The 23,945-nt window shown below is 37.3% G+C and overlaps 1 protein-coding gene across 3 annotated transcripts in view; it reads left to right on the top strand.

Moving 5' to 3' along the window:
• LOC113226348 (integrin alpha-PS3-like) overlaps positions 1-23,945 on the top strand; it is a 42,986-nt gene that overhangs the window by 5,492 nt on the left and 13,549 nt on the right. The window contains exons 2-14 of one of the 3 annotated variants that reach the window (XM_026458934.1): positions 4,843-4,973; positions 6,730-6,845; positions 6,922-7,045; positions 7,850-8,005; positions 9,494-9,604; positions 13,192-13,280; positions 13,900-14,124; positions 14,817-14,931; positions 16,477-16,650; positions 17,603-17,785; positions 20,267-20,391; positions 21,118-21,184; positions 22,913-23,060. In XM_026458934.1, coding sequence (XP_026314719.1) covers positions 4,843-4,973; positions 6,730-6,845; positions 6,922-7,045; positions 7,850-8,005; positions 9,494-9,604; positions 13,192-13,280; positions 13,900-14,124; positions 14,817-14,931; positions 16,477-16,650; positions 17,603-17,785; positions 20,267-20,391; positions 21,118-21,184; positions 22,913-23,060 — 1,764 coding nt within the window. The remainder of the gene's footprint in view (positions 1-4,842; positions 4,974-6,729; positions 6,846-6,921; positions 7,046-7,849; positions 8,006-9,493; positions 9,605-13,191; positions 13,281-13,899; positions 14,125-14,816; positions 14,932-16,476; positions 16,651-17,602; positions 17,786-20,266; positions 20,392-21,117; positions 21,185-22,912; positions 23,061-23,945) is intronic. The other 2 variants (XM_026458935.1, XM_026458936.1) reach the window with 2 other exon arrangements.

Raw genomic sequence — 23,945 nt, 5'->3', positions numbered from 1 at the left:
ACTGAAATAAATATTTAATACTACAAGTAGATCATCTTTCACGATGCGCAAGCCAACGAACGAGCTTATTTTCAACTTCATGAGGCCCATGGTTATCAGTTCGTCGACCGTTTGTGGCAGTGTCAAATGTTAACGACCTCGGTGGCCTGTTGTATATTTCGAAAAGTAGGTAACTTTACATAACAAAACTTATGTCGAATGTCCATGTCGTACCCATCCCTTAACAGTGGAAACCTCTATTCTCGAAGCTGTTGAGTATGTCTACCTCAGACAAACCGTCCAATTAGGCAGAGCCAACTTCGAGAAAGAACTCAATCGTCGGATGCGACTCGGTGGGGCAGCTTTCGGAAAGCTCCGGGATGTCTTTTCACCCGCAATACCGCAGTCCTTGACGACAAAAGTCTTCGAGCAGTGCGTGTTGGCAGCGATGACCTACGGCTCTGAGACGTGGTCGCTTACTATGGACCTCATAAAAAGCACAAAGTCCCTGATCGAGCCATGGAGCAGCAATGCTAAGCATTTCTCTACGTGATCGAATCAAAAATGAGGAGATCCGTAGAAGAAGAGAATCGGAAGGCGTACCGTGAGACGGTCCCCTACTAGAAGGACGGATGACCTGGTAAGGGCGACGTATCGATGGATGCACGTCGCGTGCGACTGGCTAGTTCAGCAATAGATGTCTTCCGGCTGATATGGTGGTGATGATGATGAATTGATTCACGTCTGGGTGTTTCGTAAGTTCCCAGGAGCGAAATCCACTACTTTGGTACTCATAGGGAATTCCCTATTATGAGACCAGGAAGGCTAAAAGGCCGCATTGGCAGAATCGGCAGAATCATAATAATAATATGATTAGTTGACAATTCCTATCTATGAATTTTCAAATTCATCTATTTGACAGCGTTTTACCAGACCTCCATAGAACACTGTGAAATAGATGAATTGCGTTATATTAATTGTAAGAAATTCATAATATAAATTGTCAATTAATTATATTATGATCCTGCCAAAACAGACTTTTAGCCCTAATATAAATAAAATTAGTGTGGATGTCTTATTAAGTAGTGAAGTAACACGGTACTAGAACAAGCGAATAACAAGCCTCTATAAATGGAAAAATTTTATACATAAGTAATTTGAAACAAAAGTGGTAGGCAAAGTTACAGAACGGATTTACAAAGTCTTTACAGTACGCAGAAGAAAAGAATTTAAGGTAAGGGGTTATTAGGTTATTATCGTAGGCCGTAAAAAATACAAGAGCTCTATACCCAGTTTAAGAGAGGATATCATAGAGGGTTATAACATGAAGAGGACAATGAACAAATATGTCATCTGCAATTTCAAATAAATGTATACGAATGGCTCAAGCACGAAGTCGCGTTCCTGGTTGTTTTTTTTTCATTTATTTTCCAAAACAATAAGTAGTTACCTATTTGTTATGCAAGGCTCAAAAATGGAATGTAGTGCATATAGATATAGAATGTAATGTAATGTAGGTTCAAAAATAGAATACTGAGCGTAGGGAGGGTTTCAAGCCTCGAGACACAAAACAACTTTGCTACCGAGCGAAACACACAACTTTTCACCTCACTATGGCGAGTAAAATGGTAGATTAAAAGAAAAACAGTTGAACTATGTATAACAAATCAATTTTGATAAATAAAATTAGTTATCGTTGGCAATTTAAAGTTAACAATAATAAGAATAAAATATACCAACGGATTTATATTATACATCGAGTATATAACCAGAAATAGAGACGAAATGTCATTTAATTTGTTTGAAAAATATCCGCTCACGCGATGCGTTCCTCCTACCGCAAAATGGCGGCTATTTGGTTTCGCAAATTAGAAAAGCATTCAGTTTAAATACAAGTTTTTATAAATAAAAATTATTATTCTGCATTGCTAAATATTTGCCCTCCGTACTACCAACAAAAACATCTCAAATAAAATGCAGTAATACAATAAGCAAATCCTGCACTTAAAAAGCACTAATGAAATTTTTGGTGTACTTGGATAAATATGATAATATTCCGTTTGAGTGGTTCTAACGTTTACCATGAAATTACTCCTTAAAGTATAGTTTATAAACATTTATATTCACGGTAAATTTAAAAAACGCTACTTACGGTATGTTTTCAATAAATAAACACCGAAATCACCAGCGCAAACTATAATACACACGATTGTCGTGACGTGTTTTTGAAGTTGTTTATTTTTTTTAAATGACTGACCCAGGCATTAAAAACTTTATGGTTTGCTAGAGTAGTTACCGAAATAGCAATTAATATTCGTTCTTTTACCTGTTATAATCTCGATATCCGATAAATCGGTACAAAATCATCACCGACACCTCTAGATGTGGTATGCGTCTACGGCTGCTAATCTTTTGTTTTTTTCTTTCTTTCTTTCTTTTCTTTCATTACCGTGACAACTGCGCTCCGTTTGGCTAGCCCGAGTTCGAAACAATTGACGGGTGTCGTCAACTGTTTCGCTTCAAATCGACCAGTTAACTTGAGCTTTGCTATAATGGACGAAAATTGCAAAATTACATGTTTAATATTTAATTACCGATGAAATGTGATTCCGTTTGTTTTGTAATTAGATGTTTTGCTGTTTTTCCCACACCACCGAACAGAACAGAACGGCATTGTTAGAGATATTAACTTTATTACAATAAATACAGAATATTTTTTGGAATATATGGAGACGTACACACAGGTCAGTAGTTAGCCTGTCTATATTTCAGTGCAAACGAGAGTAGATATTTTTTAAGAGCTGTATCGCTAATGTGTTACCAGGAACATATGGCCCTTATTTCGTCTCTATTTCTGGCAATATACTCCATGATATTACATAAATAATGTACGACAAATCCCGTAGTTGAACGTGTCATTACGTTTTTTTTCATCGAAATAAACAGTTAGGTGCACCACAATCCATCGTCGAATTCGAATTTCAACAGAAACGCTTTTGCGCGCACATTTCTTAGAAAGAAAGCCTTTCCGTGCTAGTGAGGTGAAAAATAATTTACAGTGGTTCTTGAATCTAACCTACTTACTGCAATCCCTTTAACGGCCTTTTACGTAGGTGCTTACAGTTATCGCACAGCATAATGCGCTTTTTTTTAGAAAAAAAAAATCAAGTAAAATATATAAAATATTTGTTTAATATATCTAGGTTTTATAGTTACCGTATTGGTATATATAGATGTGTTTATTAAATGTCTTATTAGTGTACCATCGAAATCTGTAGAGTTGGCACGATAAGGCGTGACATACGCGAGAGCGACATTAAGTGCGAGATCTCTATGCGGGAATAGCAGTATCTCGCGCTGTACGTCGCTCTCGCGCTAGTCGTGGCATGTCATGCTAGCCCTACTGGGGGTCTTCTCTCGTTCTCGTTCTACTAAAAGACAATTTGAAGTATGAAGCTTCATTCGCAACGTTCCTCTTTTAATTTAGTCGAGTACTTCTTAGTTGACAGCAATTGTTTTGGACGGATATCGGACAGAGAACGAGTATACGGACCCAGGACTTTGGTGGTAGGCGACATGAGTATCCATAACTGTTCAAGTACCACTCTGATCTTTAAATCTCAGAGATCTGAATAACACTGCTTCTGTGACCGTCACCCTGAGACTTGAAGTTGATAAGTCACCATCAGGCCTTGTTCGGCGACTTGTTCGTCCCGTTCCGTCACTTGGTAAAACAAAACAGATACACTGACAAAGGTTTCAAGGTTATAAATCTCCGTTTTTGTGTGTTGGAGTTTAAGCAGTTAGTTGTTATAATTGTTAATACAAAGATCGAACACTCAGAAAAAATTCCTTCGATCCGGCCGGATTCGAAACGACGTCTTCTGCCATACCGAGCCAGATGCCAACTACGCCTCGGAACAAACTAGCGGAGCTCATGAATTTTTCTGTGTGCTTGTGTCGTATCTTTGTATTTGGTTTTTCAGCGACTTTTTAGCCCTAGCGCCATCTATGAGAAATCTATGATATTTCGTCACCCAGTTAGATACCTACCTATACAGCTACCAGTCCCGGCTAGAGATGTCGCTATTCATTGTATTTAAATTTTTAATAATTATGACAAATATTTGTATTAATAATTATGACAAACTAGTGGAGTAATTTCACATAAAAATAATTGAATATCAATTCAATAAAAACTTAAGTTACCTTTATTTAAATGATTCACTTTCGATTCACGTTTTCTTTATCATTTCTCTAAACTTAGACACTCTATAGGATGTACCTACACGACGATACCTCCAATAAATACTATTCCAACCATTCACTTACAATTATATGGACGTCGGGTCCGCGCTAAAAGTGTCCGAACTTATAGGGCGTTAAAATCGTATACAGAGCGTCATTCACGCTTTAGTCTTCGTTTGTTCGACTGACAGCGAAGCAAGCAAAATTAGACAGTACTGCGATGACATTACAATTTAAATTCAACGTTTTAGCTTTTTCATATTCTTTTACATGTCACTACGTTTAAATAGGTTGACTTGGGACATTTTTTTCGTGGTTTTTGTATTAGACCCGTCGTCCATTTATTTGTAAGTCAATGATTCCAACTTAATTTTTTGATCATTTTCTGTTTTTAATGTAAACAGCCTTATTTTATTTACTAAGATTATGCTCCCCGCATTTTGCGAAAAAAGTAAACAAACAAAAAAACTGAATTCGAAAAAAAACAAAAGAAACGAATTTTGTGAAAAAATAAATAAAGAAACAAAATAAAGACGGAGATGATCAAAAAATTAAGTTGGCGTAATGTTGATAAGTATCGATGATATCATTTAAAATGTGCATAATTAATTCTAGCCTCATAGTCGGAGCTCCGAAGGCAAAGAGTCGTATCTCGAACACCACTGCACCTGGCGCAGTATTCACGTGTGAACTAACAGATCTAGCAGCAAGTAATGTCACTTGTTACTCTATGGGGATTGAGAGAGGTAAGTTATTAAATTAGTGACATACTTTAAAGCCTAACTGCTAGTCGGTTTGCTCACGAAAATAATATTGATTGACGGCAACAGAAAGTACTAGTTATTTTTTTGTGTTTAGAACCTCCTAATAGCATAGCATAATAAGAGCAAGTAAGGCAACTCCCGCCTGTTCGGAGTGTAAATACCACTTTGCTCGAAGCGTAGGAGTTGTTAGGTAACGCAGTTTCATAGTATTTTCGTGTTAAAAAAAACCTTTATTAAATGCAATTGTCCCTATCTACTGACCCGAGAGATAGCGAGTTCCGGGGAGATTACGGGCTCTCCGGTAAAATCAGGGTACAGCAGGCATCCAGGCCGAGCAACCCGCTAGTGATACACCTTCATGGGCGCCTCTGGCGGACCCGGACTTTGGTATGGACTTGCCGGAGTATGGGGTTAGCTGCATGGGATAAACACGTTCATCTGCCCTGGTAGCATGTAACCGGGGGGTTCGTAGCGCGTCTTAATAGCGGTTTAGACGAGGGCCTAATGGCGAGGAGATGCGTGAGGCACGTGCGTTGCCTGTTAAGTCGGAAGTCCCTGCTCGCGCATGTCATAGTACGCGACTCGTTCCTAACGGTCGGTTCACTATATTCAAATCTAATGTAGAAAGATATGGGGCTCTCAAATGCAGTAGCTAGGTATTTTTATAGTTCAATATTGAGCCAATAGATGGCGCCTCAAAACTATATGGTTTTGGGTGGGAAATGAGTTCGAAATTCAGTGATTGAGCATAGTAGGAACAAATATGAATGTAGCCATGTTCAAAATTTAACATGAATAATTCAATCACTGGCTGTCCTCTTGTCTCGTAATCCGACTGATGTGTGCAAGCGAGACTCGAAGAGTTTCACAATTCCGCGAGAGTGTAGGCATTCATTAAACGTTATCTAATTTTCCATAACTGACATGATAGCATTCCGCTATCACCAGGAATTTCCGCTTGCATGATCATTCAAAAGAAGAACTTTTTAACTTTAAAAAAGTAACTATGATAGGAAGTACCTCGCATCGATTGCAGCTCTTTTCCGCTAACAGAAAGTAGCGCCTGAAATGTCACTCGGATTTACTCCATTGAACATTGTTGTAAGATCGCCTTTTAATTTTTGAATACTGTTTTATTTTATTTGTTGACATTTTTTGTGAAATAACTCCACAAGTTTTGTTATGATTAGGAACACAAAGAACAGACACACATAATTTTCACCACTAGACCTTTTTCACCACTTTCCAATATTCGTCGGCGAGTCCGTGTAGGCACGATCTCTGCCTTGCCAGGGCGCGACCTGTAGCATTGCGGTCCGTGACAAGCCACCTTATTATGAAAAGATATAGCATTGTCCTGAATGCCTTTACCGTCAATCAAGTACGGCTGTGTACAAAATAAGTAACTTTGAAAAAGATCTACAACAAAAACACATAGGAGAATTTCAATGGCTGGCTATAACGGTGTTCATTTAGAATGATCTGTTCACATTAATTTGTTTACAAATCACTGATATAGTGTATTTAAACGCATTCGTCGGCTATTACAAGCTTGAGCACCGTCTTGTTCAAAATTTCCATGAAAACAGAAAGTAGCAAACGAAATGCCTTCAATATTCATAAATACGTATGTGGATTCATTCCAGGGAAAAAAATAAAATGTTTCTTTTTTAAACTGTTCAAAACCACTTGAAAAGAAATCATTGTTGATTCTGGTTAAGCTGTAACAATATTGTAGAGTTCTCTTCAGGTCGAGCCGGATCAAAAAGGCGAATTATAACTGTTGAAGACTTCTTCCAAAATGACATGTGGTTCGGGGCCACGATCGCTGTTGTGCCTAAGGACAAATTACTGGTAAGTCGAGGGCATTTCAAAACAATACTCGAAGGCAAAAATCCTTCTTGTAACGAATCTTTCTTTGCTGCTACAGGTTTGTGCACCCCGTTGGACCTATCCATTCCAAGACAAGAAGTATCTGCATTATCTTGGCTATGGTGCGTGCTACATAGAAGGAAAAAGCGTCGGGAAAACCTTGACGCCTCTGACAGATAGAAGTTTGTACCTTTTCTATTCTATCCGTATAACAAACAAACGGATTTGAGTAAGACTTTAATGTACACAAGAGAATAAGCAGTTGAGGGTTTGCCGCACCAGTTTGGGGCATCTTTGGCCAGTTTGGGGCCTTCTCCTTAGAGCCTTGCCTTGCAGCCATGCTACTGCACGTATGTTTACGATGATTTTGAATCATTGTAATACGATACGAAAATCTGCTATCAAATAGAACAGGCAGATGCCGAAAAGTGGCGGGCGACCTGTTATTTCACGGGTCCTCCCACGCTGCGGTGGTTTATACGGGTATGCCACAGGTAAATCTCGAACTAAGGTGTGTGTTGCGATCTCTATTCTTTTTTTATTACCCAAAGGAATCTGCTTACAGATACCCCGGCCCTACGGGGTAGAGCCGGGGTTATGTGAGACTGGGCTGAACCCTCAAGGGGAGTCAAAGTCAAAGTCAAAGATCATTCATTCAGACTACTAGAGCCCCCCCGCCACTGTAAGGCGGGAACCCATTCGGGGGGGTCGATGTCTATTCTAGTTTGAGTTCTCAAGCCCTTAAAGGCGAGTCCGTGTAGGCACGAGCTCCGCCTTGCCGAAGCGCGATCCGTGGCGTCGCGCTCCGTGGGAAGCCACCTTATTATGAAAAGATATAGTATTGTCCTGGAATGCCTTTACCGTCAATCAAGTACAATTGTGCACAAAATAAGTCACTTTGAACAAAAAATTAAAAAGCTCGTAATACGTTCTGTACCCCTGAAGCCACCTCGAGTAATAATAATTTAATAGTATGGTTCTTTCAGGTCGCCTAGCATTGCGAACAGACGGCGTACGTAAAGAATACGGCGAGTATCAACAACACCTGAATTACTTCGCCTACGGTCAGGCTGGGATGTCGGTCAAAGTGACGCAGGATAACAGTATTATTATTGGTGCTCCAGGATTACTGCAGTGGACAGGTAATTGTAGAACATCCTCGCACTATATGCCCAGAAATTATTATAAATGAATTTAAAGTGGAATAATTACTTCAGGTAAATTGTCTAATGTAGGTTTTAACGTAGCTTAGGTTTTAAAATTCAAAATTCAAATCATCTTTATTTCATAGGCAAGAAAATTACTCTTGAAATCGTCATATTAATTAAACTCTACTGCTCATTCTTAAGGTAGAACCCCCTGAGCAGAACGAGCAAGAAACTCTAGGGGTTGCTCTTTGTAAATATACATTAGAATACATTTAACATGTACAATATTAAATTCAAACATCTTACTTAGTCTCAATGATTAGTGAGAGCTAAACTACCACGGATTACACAGAAGCTGTATGATACCTTTTATATAAAGTTTTTGTTTCACTATAATTTTAAACCTTGTAAATGGCAAATTTTGAATATCAACCGGAATCTTTATTATATAAGTATATACATTGCCCCTTAAATGAGTTTGTGGCTTTGTGAAGACGACTATTATTCTACTACGACGACTATTTTTCATAAAAAAAAAACTATCTTAACATAAATAACATTTCCGTAAATGTCCTGTGACGCGAGTGTAAGAATGATAATCTCTTTAAACTTATCTCTCAAAGACACTTTGGGGCCCAGATTGTAAAATGCTGTAACCGCACGTTTATGTAGAACAAAGATTCTATTAATATCGGCGGCATTACCCCAAAGCCGTATATCATTTAACTTAGAAAGTAACTGAAGTAAACCAGTCTACACGTTTTGACTTCTGAACTAAATATGGTAGCTATGTGATGTCTCGTGACTGCGTAAGAGTTCTCCAAACGACATGTGACTTTTGGCTCGTATCTCGTTTGTACTTCATTTGTGTTCGTATCTCGTAGTACAATTGACATAAAGGTCACTAGGGTATTGTTACAAAACTTCGGTTCCATAAATAATAGGTTGACAACAATGATCTATGCATAGGTGGTATGATATTTATAGGAATATAATTTAATGTGTTGTTTATGCAGATCTATTTTTGTTCCATAGTTAAATTCTTTTATTGATATCCACAATTTTTAAGATCTTAGATTACTAAAGACCATTTATTTCATGGTTACGCCGAAAATGATGCTTGAATTTACCTCGCGAAATTTAGACACTTTCATATTTGAATTCATATGCCGCCCGCGCAACCGCCTCCGTCAATTTCTTGTGAAAAATCATAGTCAAACGTATGTTTTGGGGAACTTGTAACATCAAGAATCACTCCCTGGGCGAGGCAATCCGTGTCGAGATCACTCAACGCACCAAAAGAACGGCCACGCGGTTAGTTTTTAGAGGTATTGTCCCAGCTTACCTACTGTTGTTTGTTCCAATCAACCATACATATTTATTCATATACAGTCCACAATCGAAGGCGTCGTTTGCATTCCCCGCATGGTATGTCAGTTTGGCCTACCCGCAACTAAAATCGCGTCACTATTTATTTTCCAGGAGGCATCATCGAGTACAGATTCATCACGGATCCTAGGAGTATATTTTTCGATCAAGTCCCCGTTGCTAATCCTTATTACACCTTAGATTTGGGACCTGATGACTATTTTGGTAAGTATTTCGAAATATATGTATACGAAATTATATTTTCAATTTAATTTTTTAATTGAATTAACTTGACGCAGTGCGGGCTCCCTAGGAGCCACAAACAAAATTCTTCGCTAAAAACCTGCACATTGTCTCGCGAAAGAATTCGGTGACCAGATTTCTGTCCAATGGGGACATGAATGTCAGCCAGGGCGTGATATATCAACGTAGCCCTTGTTCAAATGTTTCTACTTCTAACTCTTCCGCAATATCTTCTAAATTATGTAACTAAATTTAGATATAATTTCCTGTACCATATAGCGTATTTCAAAACCATAATATAAAAATAGGGTACGTACATATATTGTATTTGTTATCTATACCTACTTGCATTATGTGCAACGAAATACTAGACATAGGCTGGAGTATACGAGTAAGTATGTCCAAGATCCACACATTTCCATTTTTATAAATACATCGCATGTGGAATTCCCTGCCTTCCTGAATAGGCACTATAACTAAGGCTTTTCATCATGCATGCATCATCGTCACTTTCCATCACGTGAGACGGTAGTCAAATGCGCACTTATTTTATCTATTAAAAACAATTTGTTTCTCTCGTTTTAATGTTTCAGGGACACTTTTATTTCCATAACAACTACTACACAGTCTTGTTTCACCCTGTATACGGAAAATGTGTATATTTCCAATGAAATCGTTAGTATTCAGAAAGCAATCTTGAATGAAAGCACAATCTAAATTTAGCTAAAATATTTACTCTATAACAAAGTATTAATCCTGTCTTAAGATAAGCCTTGCTTTAATTTCACTCTAAGATTCAACAAGAAAAGTTGTTAAGTCTGTAAACCTCATTTAAAATCAATACATTACCCCGTAATAAGTTTAGGTCTATTTAAAATACTTTAATGCATAACAATAAGAGCTTAAGTAACGTTCAAGTTAAAAAATATAATATTCCTGTGACGGGAGCCTGTAGTTTTGAAAGTCTAGCAAACACCGATGTATGAGATACATACGGGGATCAAATAATCGCCCCTTAAAGGACACTTATTACTGTTTGATTACAGTGAGTGAGTGTGCCTACAGCTGCGGTACCTATCTGGAAAATAGGGAGGGTGCTGTATATATGCTGTAACCGGGGCGGCTCACCTAACCGCTCACGCGATGCGATCATCCTACCGCAAAATGGCGGCTATTTGGTTTCGCAAATTAGAAAAGGATTCAGTTTAAATACAAGTTTTTAAAAATAAAAATTATTATATAAATTATTATAAATTATTATAAAACATCTCAAATAAAATGCAGTAATACTCCGCAAATCCTGCACTTAAAAAGCACTAATGAAACTTTTAATGTACTTGGGTAAATATGATAATATTCCGTTTGAGTGGTTCTAATGTTTACCATGAAATTACTCCTTAAAGTATAGTTTATAAACATTTATATTCAGGGTAAACTTAAAAAACGCTACTTACGGTATGTATTCAATAAATAAACACCGACATCACCAGCCCAAACAATAACACACACGATTGTCGTGACGTATTTTTGAAGTTGTTTATTTTTTTAAATGACAGACCCAGACATTAAAAACTTTATGGTTTGCTAGAGTAGTTAACGAAATAGCAATTAGTATTAGTTCTTTGACCTGTTATAACTTCGATATCCGATAAATCGGTATAAAATCATCACCGGCACCTCTAGGTGTGGTATGCTTCCAGAGACGCATTAATCGCCTGAGCGGCTAAGACACTGGCCTTACAGAGAACTGGATGAAGTCCGTGGAAACGTGCTGATCCGGGGTTAGGACCTGATTTAGATGGTCAGGTCACAGGTCATAGTACCCTTCCCGCATAACCAAGAGGATAGAGATAGAGAGGGAGATAGGAGGTGCACTATAAACAAAACTTATGAAGAAATGTGAAAAGATAGGTTACGTGAATTGACCTGTAAGTTGGAAGATTTGTCCGGCTTTCACTGGACACTGCGACTGACGTCTTTGGTACTAGTCCGGAGAAAAGTAGAGGATAAGCTAGATACCCTCCGGTCCCTCCAGCCGCTTAGGAATTTTTGGAATGGGACAGACGCTTCGGCGTCGAATGGTGAGCATGCCGATAACTCCACTACCAAAACGGTAATTTGATAGTCGATTTTAAAGTCAACGGCTAAGCGGTGGCAACCGCTAGTTATGCAATGTACAACCGGAAGTTAGAGAGCCAGAACAGCTTCAGTATCTATCTGGACAATAGGGAGGGTGCTGTAAGTATACCCAAGGGCACTCACCCAAGGCACTAGCCTTTGAGAACAGTGCAATAATAGTGCCTTTCCTGTATAACCGAAGATTGATAGGGGCTCTTTAGATACAACGCTACCGCTTACTACTACGTCAAATAGCAAGTATGTTTTCCATAGAAATGTCAACTTTCGAACAAACCACCAAACGGGTTCGTGACGACAGAGCCGCTGCCGACTAAACCATGCATTCGTTATTTGAAACACTACGATATCCTGATAATGATTGGTCGTAGTTTAAAACTTAAAAAAAAAACATATTGTGAACTGTTAATATAATTAAAACTTGCTGTGCTGTGCTGCCACCTAGCGATTAATAGCTGAGTGACAACGAATTCGAGATGTTTACTATATTTTCCAAAAAAGAAGCGAAAATATTGCAGCGGTTAAAAGTTTACTGTCCTTACTTTTAACAAAAAAAATGATAACGATAAACACAAAATTAAAACTTAAACTTAAAATTAAATTAAATAACACTCAATACGAAACAGAAGATATAATATTTCAAGTGCGACTATCACTTTTGAACTCCATAGTAACGAAATAAGGTATTTTTCTACGGTTTTAGATGCTTTACGCGACATAATTGACTTGGCACGACCATAACGTACAAAGCCAACTGTTGGTATACCCATCACGCAAACTATGCACTTCAACTGTATTTATTGTGCTGTGGCTAAGAGCGTTAATGAAGCTATATTAACGATGCATCAATGAGGCCACGACTTCCCTTTATCATCATATCCACATCCCGAGGCAGCAATAAGCCTCACATGATTTATACCATCCATCGTGGTCTTGCGTTGATCTCAGAACTGACGATGTTGTTTGCGCATCTCGCTGTAAGCTGTCCCACGATTTTGCAACCATTTCGTGACCACCATTATATAGGTTGTCTCTTTTTTCTCGCAAGATGTCCTAGTTAGCTCCAGTTTAATTTCGTTATCCGATCTCGTATGTCTTGGACCCTTGCCTTCGAAATTAGAAACTCAATAACTTCAATGACGACCATGTCGCGATTCATGGCTCTGACTGAATCTGACTGGACACACTCTTCACATCTACCCATGTAAACTTGAATTGCATTCTATGATTGCCAATTTTTAAAAGTACACTAAAAACAAGCAGTTTGTAGTCGCTCCAATCAATCAGGAGTTAATATAATCAAATACCTAATAAAACTGCCAGAAAAATAGACCGAATATTTCACTGCCCTAAGTAATTTTGTCTTTACAGCTTTTAATTTTGATGATTCATCGTAATTTACTATGACCAATAAATTACGAATTTAATTGCAGGATACAGCGTGGAATCAGGGGTATTCCAATTAAACGGAAGCACACTTTATGTTGCTGCTGCACCCAGATCGAAGAAGGGTTACGGACAGGTTTGTGCCTCAGTAAACTTACCACGAAAAAACAGGCCAGGTCTAAAAAGATAAGAATACCCACAGACGAGCGTGTGTGAAAGTATTGATACATGTTGAAAGATGTATATCAGGGTCCTAGCAAGTGAAAAGCTGTGATTATCGTGATGGAAAACGGCGTGAAATGTATGTATGTATATATAATATTGTGGTATGATGTAGGGGGCTGGTTTTTGCACTCGATGTCGTAGCTCCTATTTTGTGCGTGATGAGTACAGGGTTCTACTCGTGCCGCTCGAACTCCTTTAGAAATCTTATTGTTTTTTATTGGAAAGGTCGAAGACTTCGGGAGCGACTTCGGCACTGCGGTATCGGAAATCTAACCAGTTTTATCTAACTACCACTAGCATCCAAAGCCCCTCAGCGATTTTCACCAGGTCCTCATTTGTATAATAAAGAGACGGAGACTGAACGTTTAACCTCCTTACACAGGCCGAGTCTAAAGATATTATGCCTGAAAATAGCATAGTAGTGCCAACTAAAGTAACTATAGGTGATGGTTTTTATCAGGTAAACTTTATAGTCTGTCCGTTTGCCGAAATAAGTAAATTTTTTTTTAACTTCAGATATTCTTAAACAGGTCCTCGTATTTGACCCACCCACCATCGAAACGGCACCACTAAACGTCCGTGCAAGAGTGCAAGGTTCCCAACTAGGGTCCTATTTTGGAGCCAGTCTCTGTTGCCTGGACATCAACAATGATGGACGATCAGATCTTCTTGTTGGAGCTCCTAATTTTGTAAAAAAAGATGGCGATCTGCCTTACGATCAGGGTGCTGTTTTCGTTTACTTGGCTGAAGAAAAGGTAAGTTTAAATGTAATTAATAGATTCAAGGGTTACTTTACGGAAATCTATGTTAATAAAAATGGAAGTAAATTATTTTGCCAAAACACTCTCTAAAACGTCTTAAAATGTAAAACAACAGAGGATGATAAATAACAACTGAATGTTGCGTCATCACCATTACTGATAGCATAAAGGCCTCCCCCAAAGAAATTTAACCTAGATTTAACCGTAAGCAAAATTACATTTAGATGTATTTTTAAGTAAATTCTTGTCAGGTGTAAGATAGTTTTATTTTTTTAAGACTATTTATTGACTGTATAAAAATAATATTGATTACTTTGTGTGATGCCTTGCACTTTCAATACGTATTATCGTCAACATATGTCCCACTAAAGAAAGGGCTTAAGTCATAGGCGGTCCCCTTATTTAACCGGTTGAGGCTTCACATGTTTTCCAAGGCCTGTGAACCGTTTTCAATGTGCAAGTTTCATTACAACATTTTCCTTTGCCGTTAAGAGATACAGCTACTAAACGTTTATAAACATTTTCATAACTTAAGAATGAACCTTAAAGGTACGTGCTATCACAGGGATTCATATATCCCACTAGGGTAACTCCTAGACAAATTATGATCTAAAGTTTTACAACGTTTGTTCAAAGGTTTCCTCATCTGGCTTCTGTCATTACTTTTTGTATTTATTTTGCTTCAGGACAAAAAACTGGTTTTAAAAGACACTGGCTATGTGTCAGGGTCTGGTGTAAGCGGATCGCGATTTGGTAATACCATTGCTGTTCTGGGTGACATCGATGGCGACGGTTTTAAAGGTAGATCCAGCTTTATATAGACAGCTTATTATACTGAAGCAAATTTAACTGCAGAAATAAAAAACTATTGAGCATCTTTATTTAGCACTAATTAACATGAAACGTATATTTATGTCACGGACAATTTGATTAATCAGGCATTATTAATACGGACCGATCATTATGAATAATGACCAATGGTCGAATTAGGTCGTTCCTTATGAGCACATAAATGTCAACATAATATAGGTGTCAAGAGCCATACGGAGTGGTTAAAAGCACCAAATATTAATTAATTATTGAATTCCGGATTTACAACAATTAGTACATTTTTGGAGCAGTAGAGTTCCTAGTGAAAGAGTTCGTCCAGGGACTAGCACCTTGCCTATTTTTGCCATCAAGCAGTAATGTTTTTTTTAAATATATAATAGACACACGCTTGGCCACAATCTCACCTGATGTTAAGCGACGATGTGACCGACGATGGGACAAGTTTGCCTACAAAATGCCTATTCACTCTAGCCTTGAATAGCCCTAAATTGTACTTTTCGGGAAACACAGATAGAGTATTCCATTCCTTTTCTATACGCATCAGAAAGGAGGAAGCAAAGCATTTAGTGCGAATAGGCGGTATATCAACAACAAAAGGAAGGAGTGTTCCGGACCTTCTAGTCGACCGAAGGAGGAACGGTGAGGGCGGAACCAAATTGAAAAGTTCCTGCGCACACTCCCCGAAATGTATCCGATGGAAAAACGACAAGCAGGCTACTTTTCTGCGATGGTTTAATGTAACCATTACTGCGTCCCAGTTTTGAAGGGTGCTGGTGAAATTATAGGCATACGGGATTTGTCAATTTATGTTTCAGGGTGACAGGCGTAGTAGCAGTGCCCTTCAGATATTTGCGATTTAAAGCTCTGAGTGGCACTGCAATTGTTATGGACAGGCGTGTAGCTTACCATCGGGCGCATGGCTTGCTGGTCCCATCACTTGATATTATAAAAAAAATAAAAATAGTTTCACTGCATTGTAAGATGAAACTATGAGTAGTTTTTGAAAAAGTTATTAAATGAGACTCAGGAAGCTGAAATTGGATTTTAAAGTTATTCTAGTGGCGCCTTTTCTGACTGAATAGTTTTGTCATCCAATTTCAAGTTTTTCAATTGTCAAACTATTTCCGGGAATCTGAAATTCGAAAAAGAAATTAATTAATATTTGGCAGTTTCAACCACTCCATGTTATTCCTTGTAGTATTTATGTGGTGTGTGATAATGACCAAGAGTGTCTTCCAAATTGATAAATTTATTACTCTGGCCCGTGGTCCGTTTGATAAGTTTAAAATGGAGTCATAGTAATAGAATTAATTCTGCGGGGCGCTATCCAGAACTTCCAACCCATAACCAATGTAGAAAAAGTTATATTCCAAATTTTCCTACCGGCATTCCAGCCCGGGACCTCCTCATCGAGTGGCCACAGACCAAATCGTTGGCCTACCGTGTTTGTCAATAGAATGTTTGGCAATAAGTCAGGTTTTATTGAACACACGAATTATTTGAATTACATTTCAGACGTAGCAATTGGAGCGCCCTGGGAAAACGAAGGCAAAGGAGCAGTATACATTTACAAAGGCAGTGCTAAAGGATTAAAACAACAATATGTTCAGAAAATTGAGGCTGAAGGAGCTCGCGGTTTCGGCATTTCTGTTTCGAAGGGGTTTGATGTTGATCACAACAATTGTAACGGTTAGTATAAAAAAGTTTTGACGTCATCGTTTAGATTACCAAACATAAGGAACAGGGAGATTGAAAATTTCTATCCCGGGTTAAATGATAGAAGTTACTTCCTTAAACTGCTTTTTGTGGTATCTATGTGTTTGTCCATGGCACTCGCGATGTTGCAGGTACAGGGTTTCCCTGGTACGGGGCTATGAGGGTGTAAAAAAAACATAAATTGACAAGTCCCATCTACCGTGTCAAACCAAAACACTGTAATATCAAAAACAACATTTTGAGAAAAACCTGTGTAAAGGATTTGTCGATTTATTTTTGGAATTTTTGAGGTCAATAACATAAAAAGATACATTTAACTTACGTAGATATTAAAAAAATTGTCTAGACTTTCCAATTTTGCTTTGGAAAGTAATTTATTTCTATTAAAAAAACGAATAAATGTATTTTCCCTCGTTAACAGCCGAAAGATTCTTTTTGTTATGAAATTACAAAAACTGCATTAAACCTTGCGGTGCTAGTGTTTTTATTTTTGGTTTGACACGATAGAATGTCGTTTTTTATTGTTAAAATTCGAGGCACGATAAATTTTGAGACATTAGCGCGATCTCGAGAGTTTTTGGTATAGCGTCTGGCACGGTAAGCTAGATGTCGTCGGTTCGAATCCGGCCGGATCGAAGGAATTTTTTCTGAGTGTTCGGTCTTTGTATTAATAAATATACACTCCTTATTCAAAAACATAAATTATTTCTTCCCGTTTGTTTTTAAATATATTTGGCCAATAGGAAATTGTTTAGATGTCTGTAATAAACTATAATATTATAAATAAATTGTAATGATCGTTCACAGGAAGTGAGTATTCATTTCTCATCGATTTTGAAAAAATACACTTTTTGAGTTAATACACTATTGTATTAACTTTTTGACTTTATTTTGTAAGTTTTATTTAACATCCAACTCATTTCAGACTTAGCAATAGGAGCCCATATCAGTTCAACAGTGTACTTCTACCGCTGTATACCGACAATCCAAGTACATACAGATATAAGAGTGCCGGACGCCATGAATCTTCCGCAGAATACCACGAAGTTCTCTGCCATATTTTGCGTCACTGCTCCTGTAGCACCTTTGTGGCCAGGAGTTCACTTTTGTAAGTATAGATATCGACGGACTTGCACACACTTGTAATAACTACACTTTTGAAAGTTTGACTTCGAATTCCAGAAACAATTCGCTATGTATGACTGATTTATAGTATACTTAAAATAGTGTAACTATTAGGTAGTAATTTACTTTATAATTCAATGGCTCTTACACTAAGCTAGCAGAATTACGTGTAGTGTTTAATATTTAGGTAATTAAAAATTATCCAATAGTACGCAATTATTACATTTATGTTCGTTACACTCAAGTACTAAAATCACTTAACCAAATTTTTACTAATATTCTCATCATTTAGTATCTGTTTCTTAGCAACTACTTCTATGATTTTTTTCTGGAAATAAAATTAGTTAATTAAGTAATTCCCTAAAAAAATAAGAACACTTCAATTATTGGAGTACTTTTTTTGAGCTTACCTTACTTCTTGCCGTTTTTACAAGAAAGAGACAATATTTTGAAGATCTGATGAATGGGAACGATGCAGAGAGGCATTTAATACACTTTGCACCGATAAAACAAAAAATGAGAAGTTATGCACTTAGTGCAAGTGTGCACTAGACCATCGATATTATACAAGTGTATATATATATATATATATATACAAATTATTCCTTAAGTACAATCATTGTGTGGCACAAAGTTGAATTGAAACATCGAGTATATAACCAGAAATAGAGATGTAATGTCATTTAATTTCTTTGAAAACTATTCTACGAACTCATTACGGTGACAACTGCGCTCCGATTGGCCAGCCCGAATTCGAAACAATTGACGGGTGTCGTCAATTGTTTCACTTCAACTCCACCATTTTAACTTGAGCTTTGCTATAATGGACGATAATTGAAAAATTACATATTTAATTACCGATGAAATGTGAATCTGTTTGTTTTGTAATTAGATGTTTTGGTGTTTTTCCTACACCACTGAATGTAACAGATCCCCCATTGTTAGAGATATTATTTATTAAATACTTTTTTATATATATATTTATTATTTTCTATTTATTATTAAATATTTTGTAATATACGGAAACGTACACACAAGTCAGTTGTTGGCGCTGTACTATTTCAGCTTTCTAATTTGTGATTTCAGGGCAAACGAAAGTTGATATTTAAAAAAGATATAAGGCCCATTTGCCTGATCAGTTGCCAGGGATGGATGGCCCCTATTTGACGTCTCTATTTTTGGTTATATACTCGATGAATTGAAATCATAAGAATAATTTTAAAGCCTTGTAGACCGCACTAACCGTGCTGCCTCAGCAAAACTATAGCTACGGCTAACATCTGTGTTTTACGACGCAGTTTTGGCATAACAATCGTAAAATATCATAAATGTACCGTGCATTACATGCAAGCTTAAGTATCACATATTACTGAAGAAGTAAGACAGAATTTGGTGGTAAAAATAAAAGAAGAAGGTCAATTATTGTTCTTTCAGACAGTTTCTTTTTATCTATTGTAAAGCAAAATACCTTATAACTAATTATAATGTAGCCTTTTTACAAGAATAATAAGTCATTTTCATTTAACATAATTTTCTAAAATAAATGTAACTTATTTATAGAAATTGTCCATCGACAAATATGTTTTAACTTTAGCTAAGGGGAAGACACTCCGTGCTTGTGTTGATAGTCTTATTAATACTTTGTAGTCTACGCACTATATTTGTATTGTCAAGTAGCAGTGTAGCCTCTATGTTTAAGTGATAATAAAGTCTAGAATCTATTTCTAAATTGCGATGCAGATCCTTATTTCGTATATACCAAGGAGCACCCACAATTGTCCTCAGTATTTTATTTTGGAAGCGTTGTATTGTCTGTATGTTGCTTTTAACGGCACAGCCCCAGAGCTGTATACCATAGGCCCGTACTGGCATAAATCTTATTTAAGAGCCAGACTCTTGTCGGTGCAGTCTCCTCCACTCGTCACGGTTCATAGCCAGTTCTTTGACCTTTCTATGGCTGGTCACATTGATCTTTTTTATTTGTACACTATATTCTATTCTATCTATCTTCTATGTTCGCCATTCTTGGTCTTCCTCTCTTTCTTTTCCCTTCTATCTTCCCCTCAATCACTCTCACAAATTCGTCATTACGCAAAAAATGTCCAAACATTTTCCCCCTTCTCCTCTCTATTGCATTCAAAAGACTTCTCTCCTTTCAAGAACTTCCACATTTGATATGTTTTCAATCCATTTCGCCTCCAGCGCCACATTTCAAATGACTCCAATCTCTCTCTGTCTTTGTTTGTTATTGTCTTCGTCTCGCATCCATACAGTGCGGTACTCCATACAAAGGTTTTAATAAATCTTTTTTTCAATTGTATTTTTGAGGAGACAATGTGTTCTTTATTATGGAAAGTCTTTTTTGTTACTGCGATTGCAGTCATTACGTCATTACGTATGTCATAAGGACCTGTTTATACAATAATATTTCATTTCAGACAGATGTAGAAACAATTTTTTGCAGTTCTCGATGCCGCTGTAACAATAGATCAAGAAGACAAAAGAGCATCAATTGCTGGTGATCCAAATTACTCAGTGACTGTGAGCCCAGGAACGGACAGCTGTAATGAACACCAAGTTGAAGTCAAAGTAACTACTTTTATATCATTACCTTCTGACTCAATGTTAATGTTACAGGCAGAGGCGGCTCGTGGAAGATTTCAGTAGCCGCTCACGCGATGCGCTCCTCCTACCGCAAAATGGCAGCTATTTGGTTTCGCAAATTAGAAAAGGATTCAGTTTAAACACAAGTTTTTATAAATAAAAATAATTACTCTGCATTGCTAAATAAATACCCTCCGTACTACCAACAAAAACATCTCAAATAAAATGCAGTAATACACCGCCAATCCTGCACTTAAAAAGTACTAATGAAATTTTTGGTGTACTTGGATAAATATGATAATATTCCATTTGAGTGGTTCTAACGTTTACCATGAAATTACTCCTTAAAGTATAGTTTATAAACATTTATATTCAGGGTAAACTTAAAAAACGCTAGTTACGGTATGTTTTCAATAAATAAACACCGAAATCACCAGCCCAAACAATAACACACACGATTGTCGTGACGTATTTTTGAAGTTGTTAATTTTTTAAATGACAGACCCAGGCATTAGTTCTTTTACCTGTTATAACTTCGATATCCGATAAATCGGTATAAAATCATCACCGGCACCTCTAGGTGTGGTATGCGTCTACAGCTGCATGTATCGCGTGAGCGGATATGAAATTACAAAACAACGTAAAGTGCATCAATTGCAGTAATTATTATAATTGCCAATTCTTTAAATTGGCATTTTTTTTCTATTACAGCCAACCGCAGACTTGTCCAAACCAATATCAATGAAGTTTGAAGTGAAACCTGCAAGACCATTTATAGGTAATAACAATTGACAGAAGTACTTATCTCTCTCTCTAGAAACATCTCAAGATTTTATTCACTCACAGATCTTGAAAACATATGCATTTAAATTTAAATGCATTTTCTAAGAAATTCATGTTAACATGTTCTAATTTCATAGGTTAAATTGATTTTTAAATTTTCGTGATAGGGTTTGGACCCTAAACGTTGGCGCTTACGTGATTATATATATTATCCCAGTTCTATTTTCTTCAAGTTTTTTTTTATGTGTTGCTCAAAATCAGCGGTGGTCTTGTAGTATTTTGCAAGAGAGATCAAGACCACCTAATTGCAGCCTAACCGATACCAGATTTGCAAAATGTGAACAAACACAAAACTGATTCTGCGAGACCTTTGTGTCTTACAGTTACTTTAAACTATATGGCTATCCGTGTCTACAAAACTGTCATACGACCGGTCTTAATGCATGGATGTGAAGCTTGGTCAGTCACTCTGAAGGAAGAAACAAGCTTCTTCAAAAGAAAACTCTTCCGTAAGATTTAGGGATCCACGCAGAGGAAAGATGGCTGGAGGATACGAAAGAACCAGGAGCTGGTGGACCATCGTATCTAAGCCCAATATTATCGGAGAAATCAAGTTAGCAGACTCCATTGACTCGGACGTCTCGAAAGGATTAGAGAATTGAATTATCAACAGCAAATTATCAACAACAACATACACCGATAATCGAAAAACTAACTTCCGAGTCCACTCAGGCGACGCGACAAAGCGTTCCCCCAAGCAAGTCATGCCTTGTATGCATTGCATGGTCATACCAACTAATATGATCGTAAAAATAATGTAAAGTTAATCAAAATGTACCTATTCCGTGGCGTTGTTCTAATATAGGAACCAACGTTCATTGTCATTTTTTTATAAAAATAACAGAATATGATAGTTTTATATGTAGCAATAAGTAATGCAATAATTGCAAGACTCCTGCAGCAAGACTTAGACCTAGATTAGATATAATGACGTAAAACCAAGACCAAGACTGGGGTTAGTCACGTGGTACGGCATTGAACAACACTAGGTATAATAAATCGAAGAGTTTCGTTTGCAGCGATATAAAAACACAATTAATTAGACTTTAATGAAATGACTTTCGGAACAAAATTATTTTAAATAAAATGTAGATCATTTTACATTGTCGTAAATAAAAATTTACAACTGCACCATACCATATTAACATTTAAGTAAAAGCGCTAATGTTTAGACAAGAATGTGCAAAAATTTTTGTATAAAAATAGCCTAGTAACGGACAGGGTCAAGAGGAGGTCAAACTTGACACTTAAGATTTAAATTTAGTAGCAGTAAAACTCCTTGTGAAAGAGTTCGTCCAGGGAAGTACTGCCACCTTACCTATTTCTGGCGCCAAGCAGTAATGTCAGCATCACTGTGTTCCGGTTTCGAAGGGTAAGCGTGCTGGAGAAATTACAGGCACATGAGACTTATCAACTTACGTCTCAGGGTGACGGGCGCAGTGGCCGTGCCCCTCAGATCTTTGCGATTTAAAGCTCTGAGCGGCACTGCATCTATTAACGACAGGCGTGTAACTTACCATCAGGCGCACGACTTGTTCCGTCACTTGATATTATAAAAAAAAATCCAACTCTATACCGCTTATGATAAGAATGGTCCAAAGTACAAAGTGTCAAGCTTGACGTGCTTTTGACTGTAGTAACTTGAGCACTATTATTCCTTCAGATGTCACTAAAGTCTTTATGCCCGGGGCTGCAAGGTTATCAGAAGACTCCACATTACAATCGTCGTTCCTCATTCAGCTAGTTCGAGATTGCGGTGACGACCTCATTTGTACACCTTGGCTAGTTATGACTATGGAGGCCTTCGAAGGGTAATATTATCACCTTTATACAGTTTACAAAATACATAAATAATAATTCAAATTAGCTATAGTAGATCTCCTTGGGAAAGAGTACGTCCAGGGAAGTACAACCACCTTACCATGTCTATTTCTGCCACCAAGCACTAATGTGAGCATATTGTGTTTCGCTTTTGAAGTTTTGAATTTATTTATTTATTTATTTATTTATTTATTTATTTATTTATTTATTTCATACATACATCTATTTTTACAGGCTAAACCTAATACAATAGTGTAGCATCAAAGACATGAATAATTCCTAAACATAACTAAAAATAATATAATAATGATTGAATTAAAAACAATTAAATTATATCCAATTTCTACTGAAGTATATAACCAATAATATTAAACAATTAACTAGGAACTAAGTAAAAATAGTGTTGTCCTCATGAATTCGCTCTGAAAACAAGTAAAAATGTCTATTTCATCCGCTACTCGATTCAGTGTATGAATGGTGCGAGTAAGGGGTGCCTTGTTGAGCAAATTTGTCCTACCTCGCGGCACCGCCAATAGTCGTGGTTGTCGGCGCCTGCGCACGTATTCGTTTGGCACGCACAGACATAGTGATTGCAACACTTCCGGGTTTTGATATTAATCCCCTCAATACTCGCACTATGTAATTTGCTAGAGCCAATTCCCTTCTCGGTTCCAACTTGTTGTATCCAACCATACCTAATACAAATAAGGTTGGATAAATCAAGGGATAGAAAGGGTATACCCCATATAGCCTCATATGCAAGTATCTTGTGAATTTATTCTGGATACGTTCGAGCATGAGATTATACTTCGCATCGTGGGGAGCCCATGTGACTGAGTTAAACTCTAACTGACTCCGTATCAAAGCGTTGTACA

This window comes from Hyposmocoma kahamanoa, unplaced genomic scaffold, assembly GCF_003589595.1.
Source record: "Hyposmocoma kahamanoa isolate Upper Pololo Valley unplaced genomic scaffold, ASM358959v1 190, whole genome shotgun sequence".
Lineage (NCBI taxonomy): Eukaryota > Metazoa > Arthropoda > Insecta > Lepidoptera > Cosmopterigidae > Hyposmocoma > Hyposmocoma kahamanoa.
The sequence above is the reverse complement of the archived record's forward strand: the minus strand, read 5'-3'. Positions and strand labels throughout refer to the sequence as shown.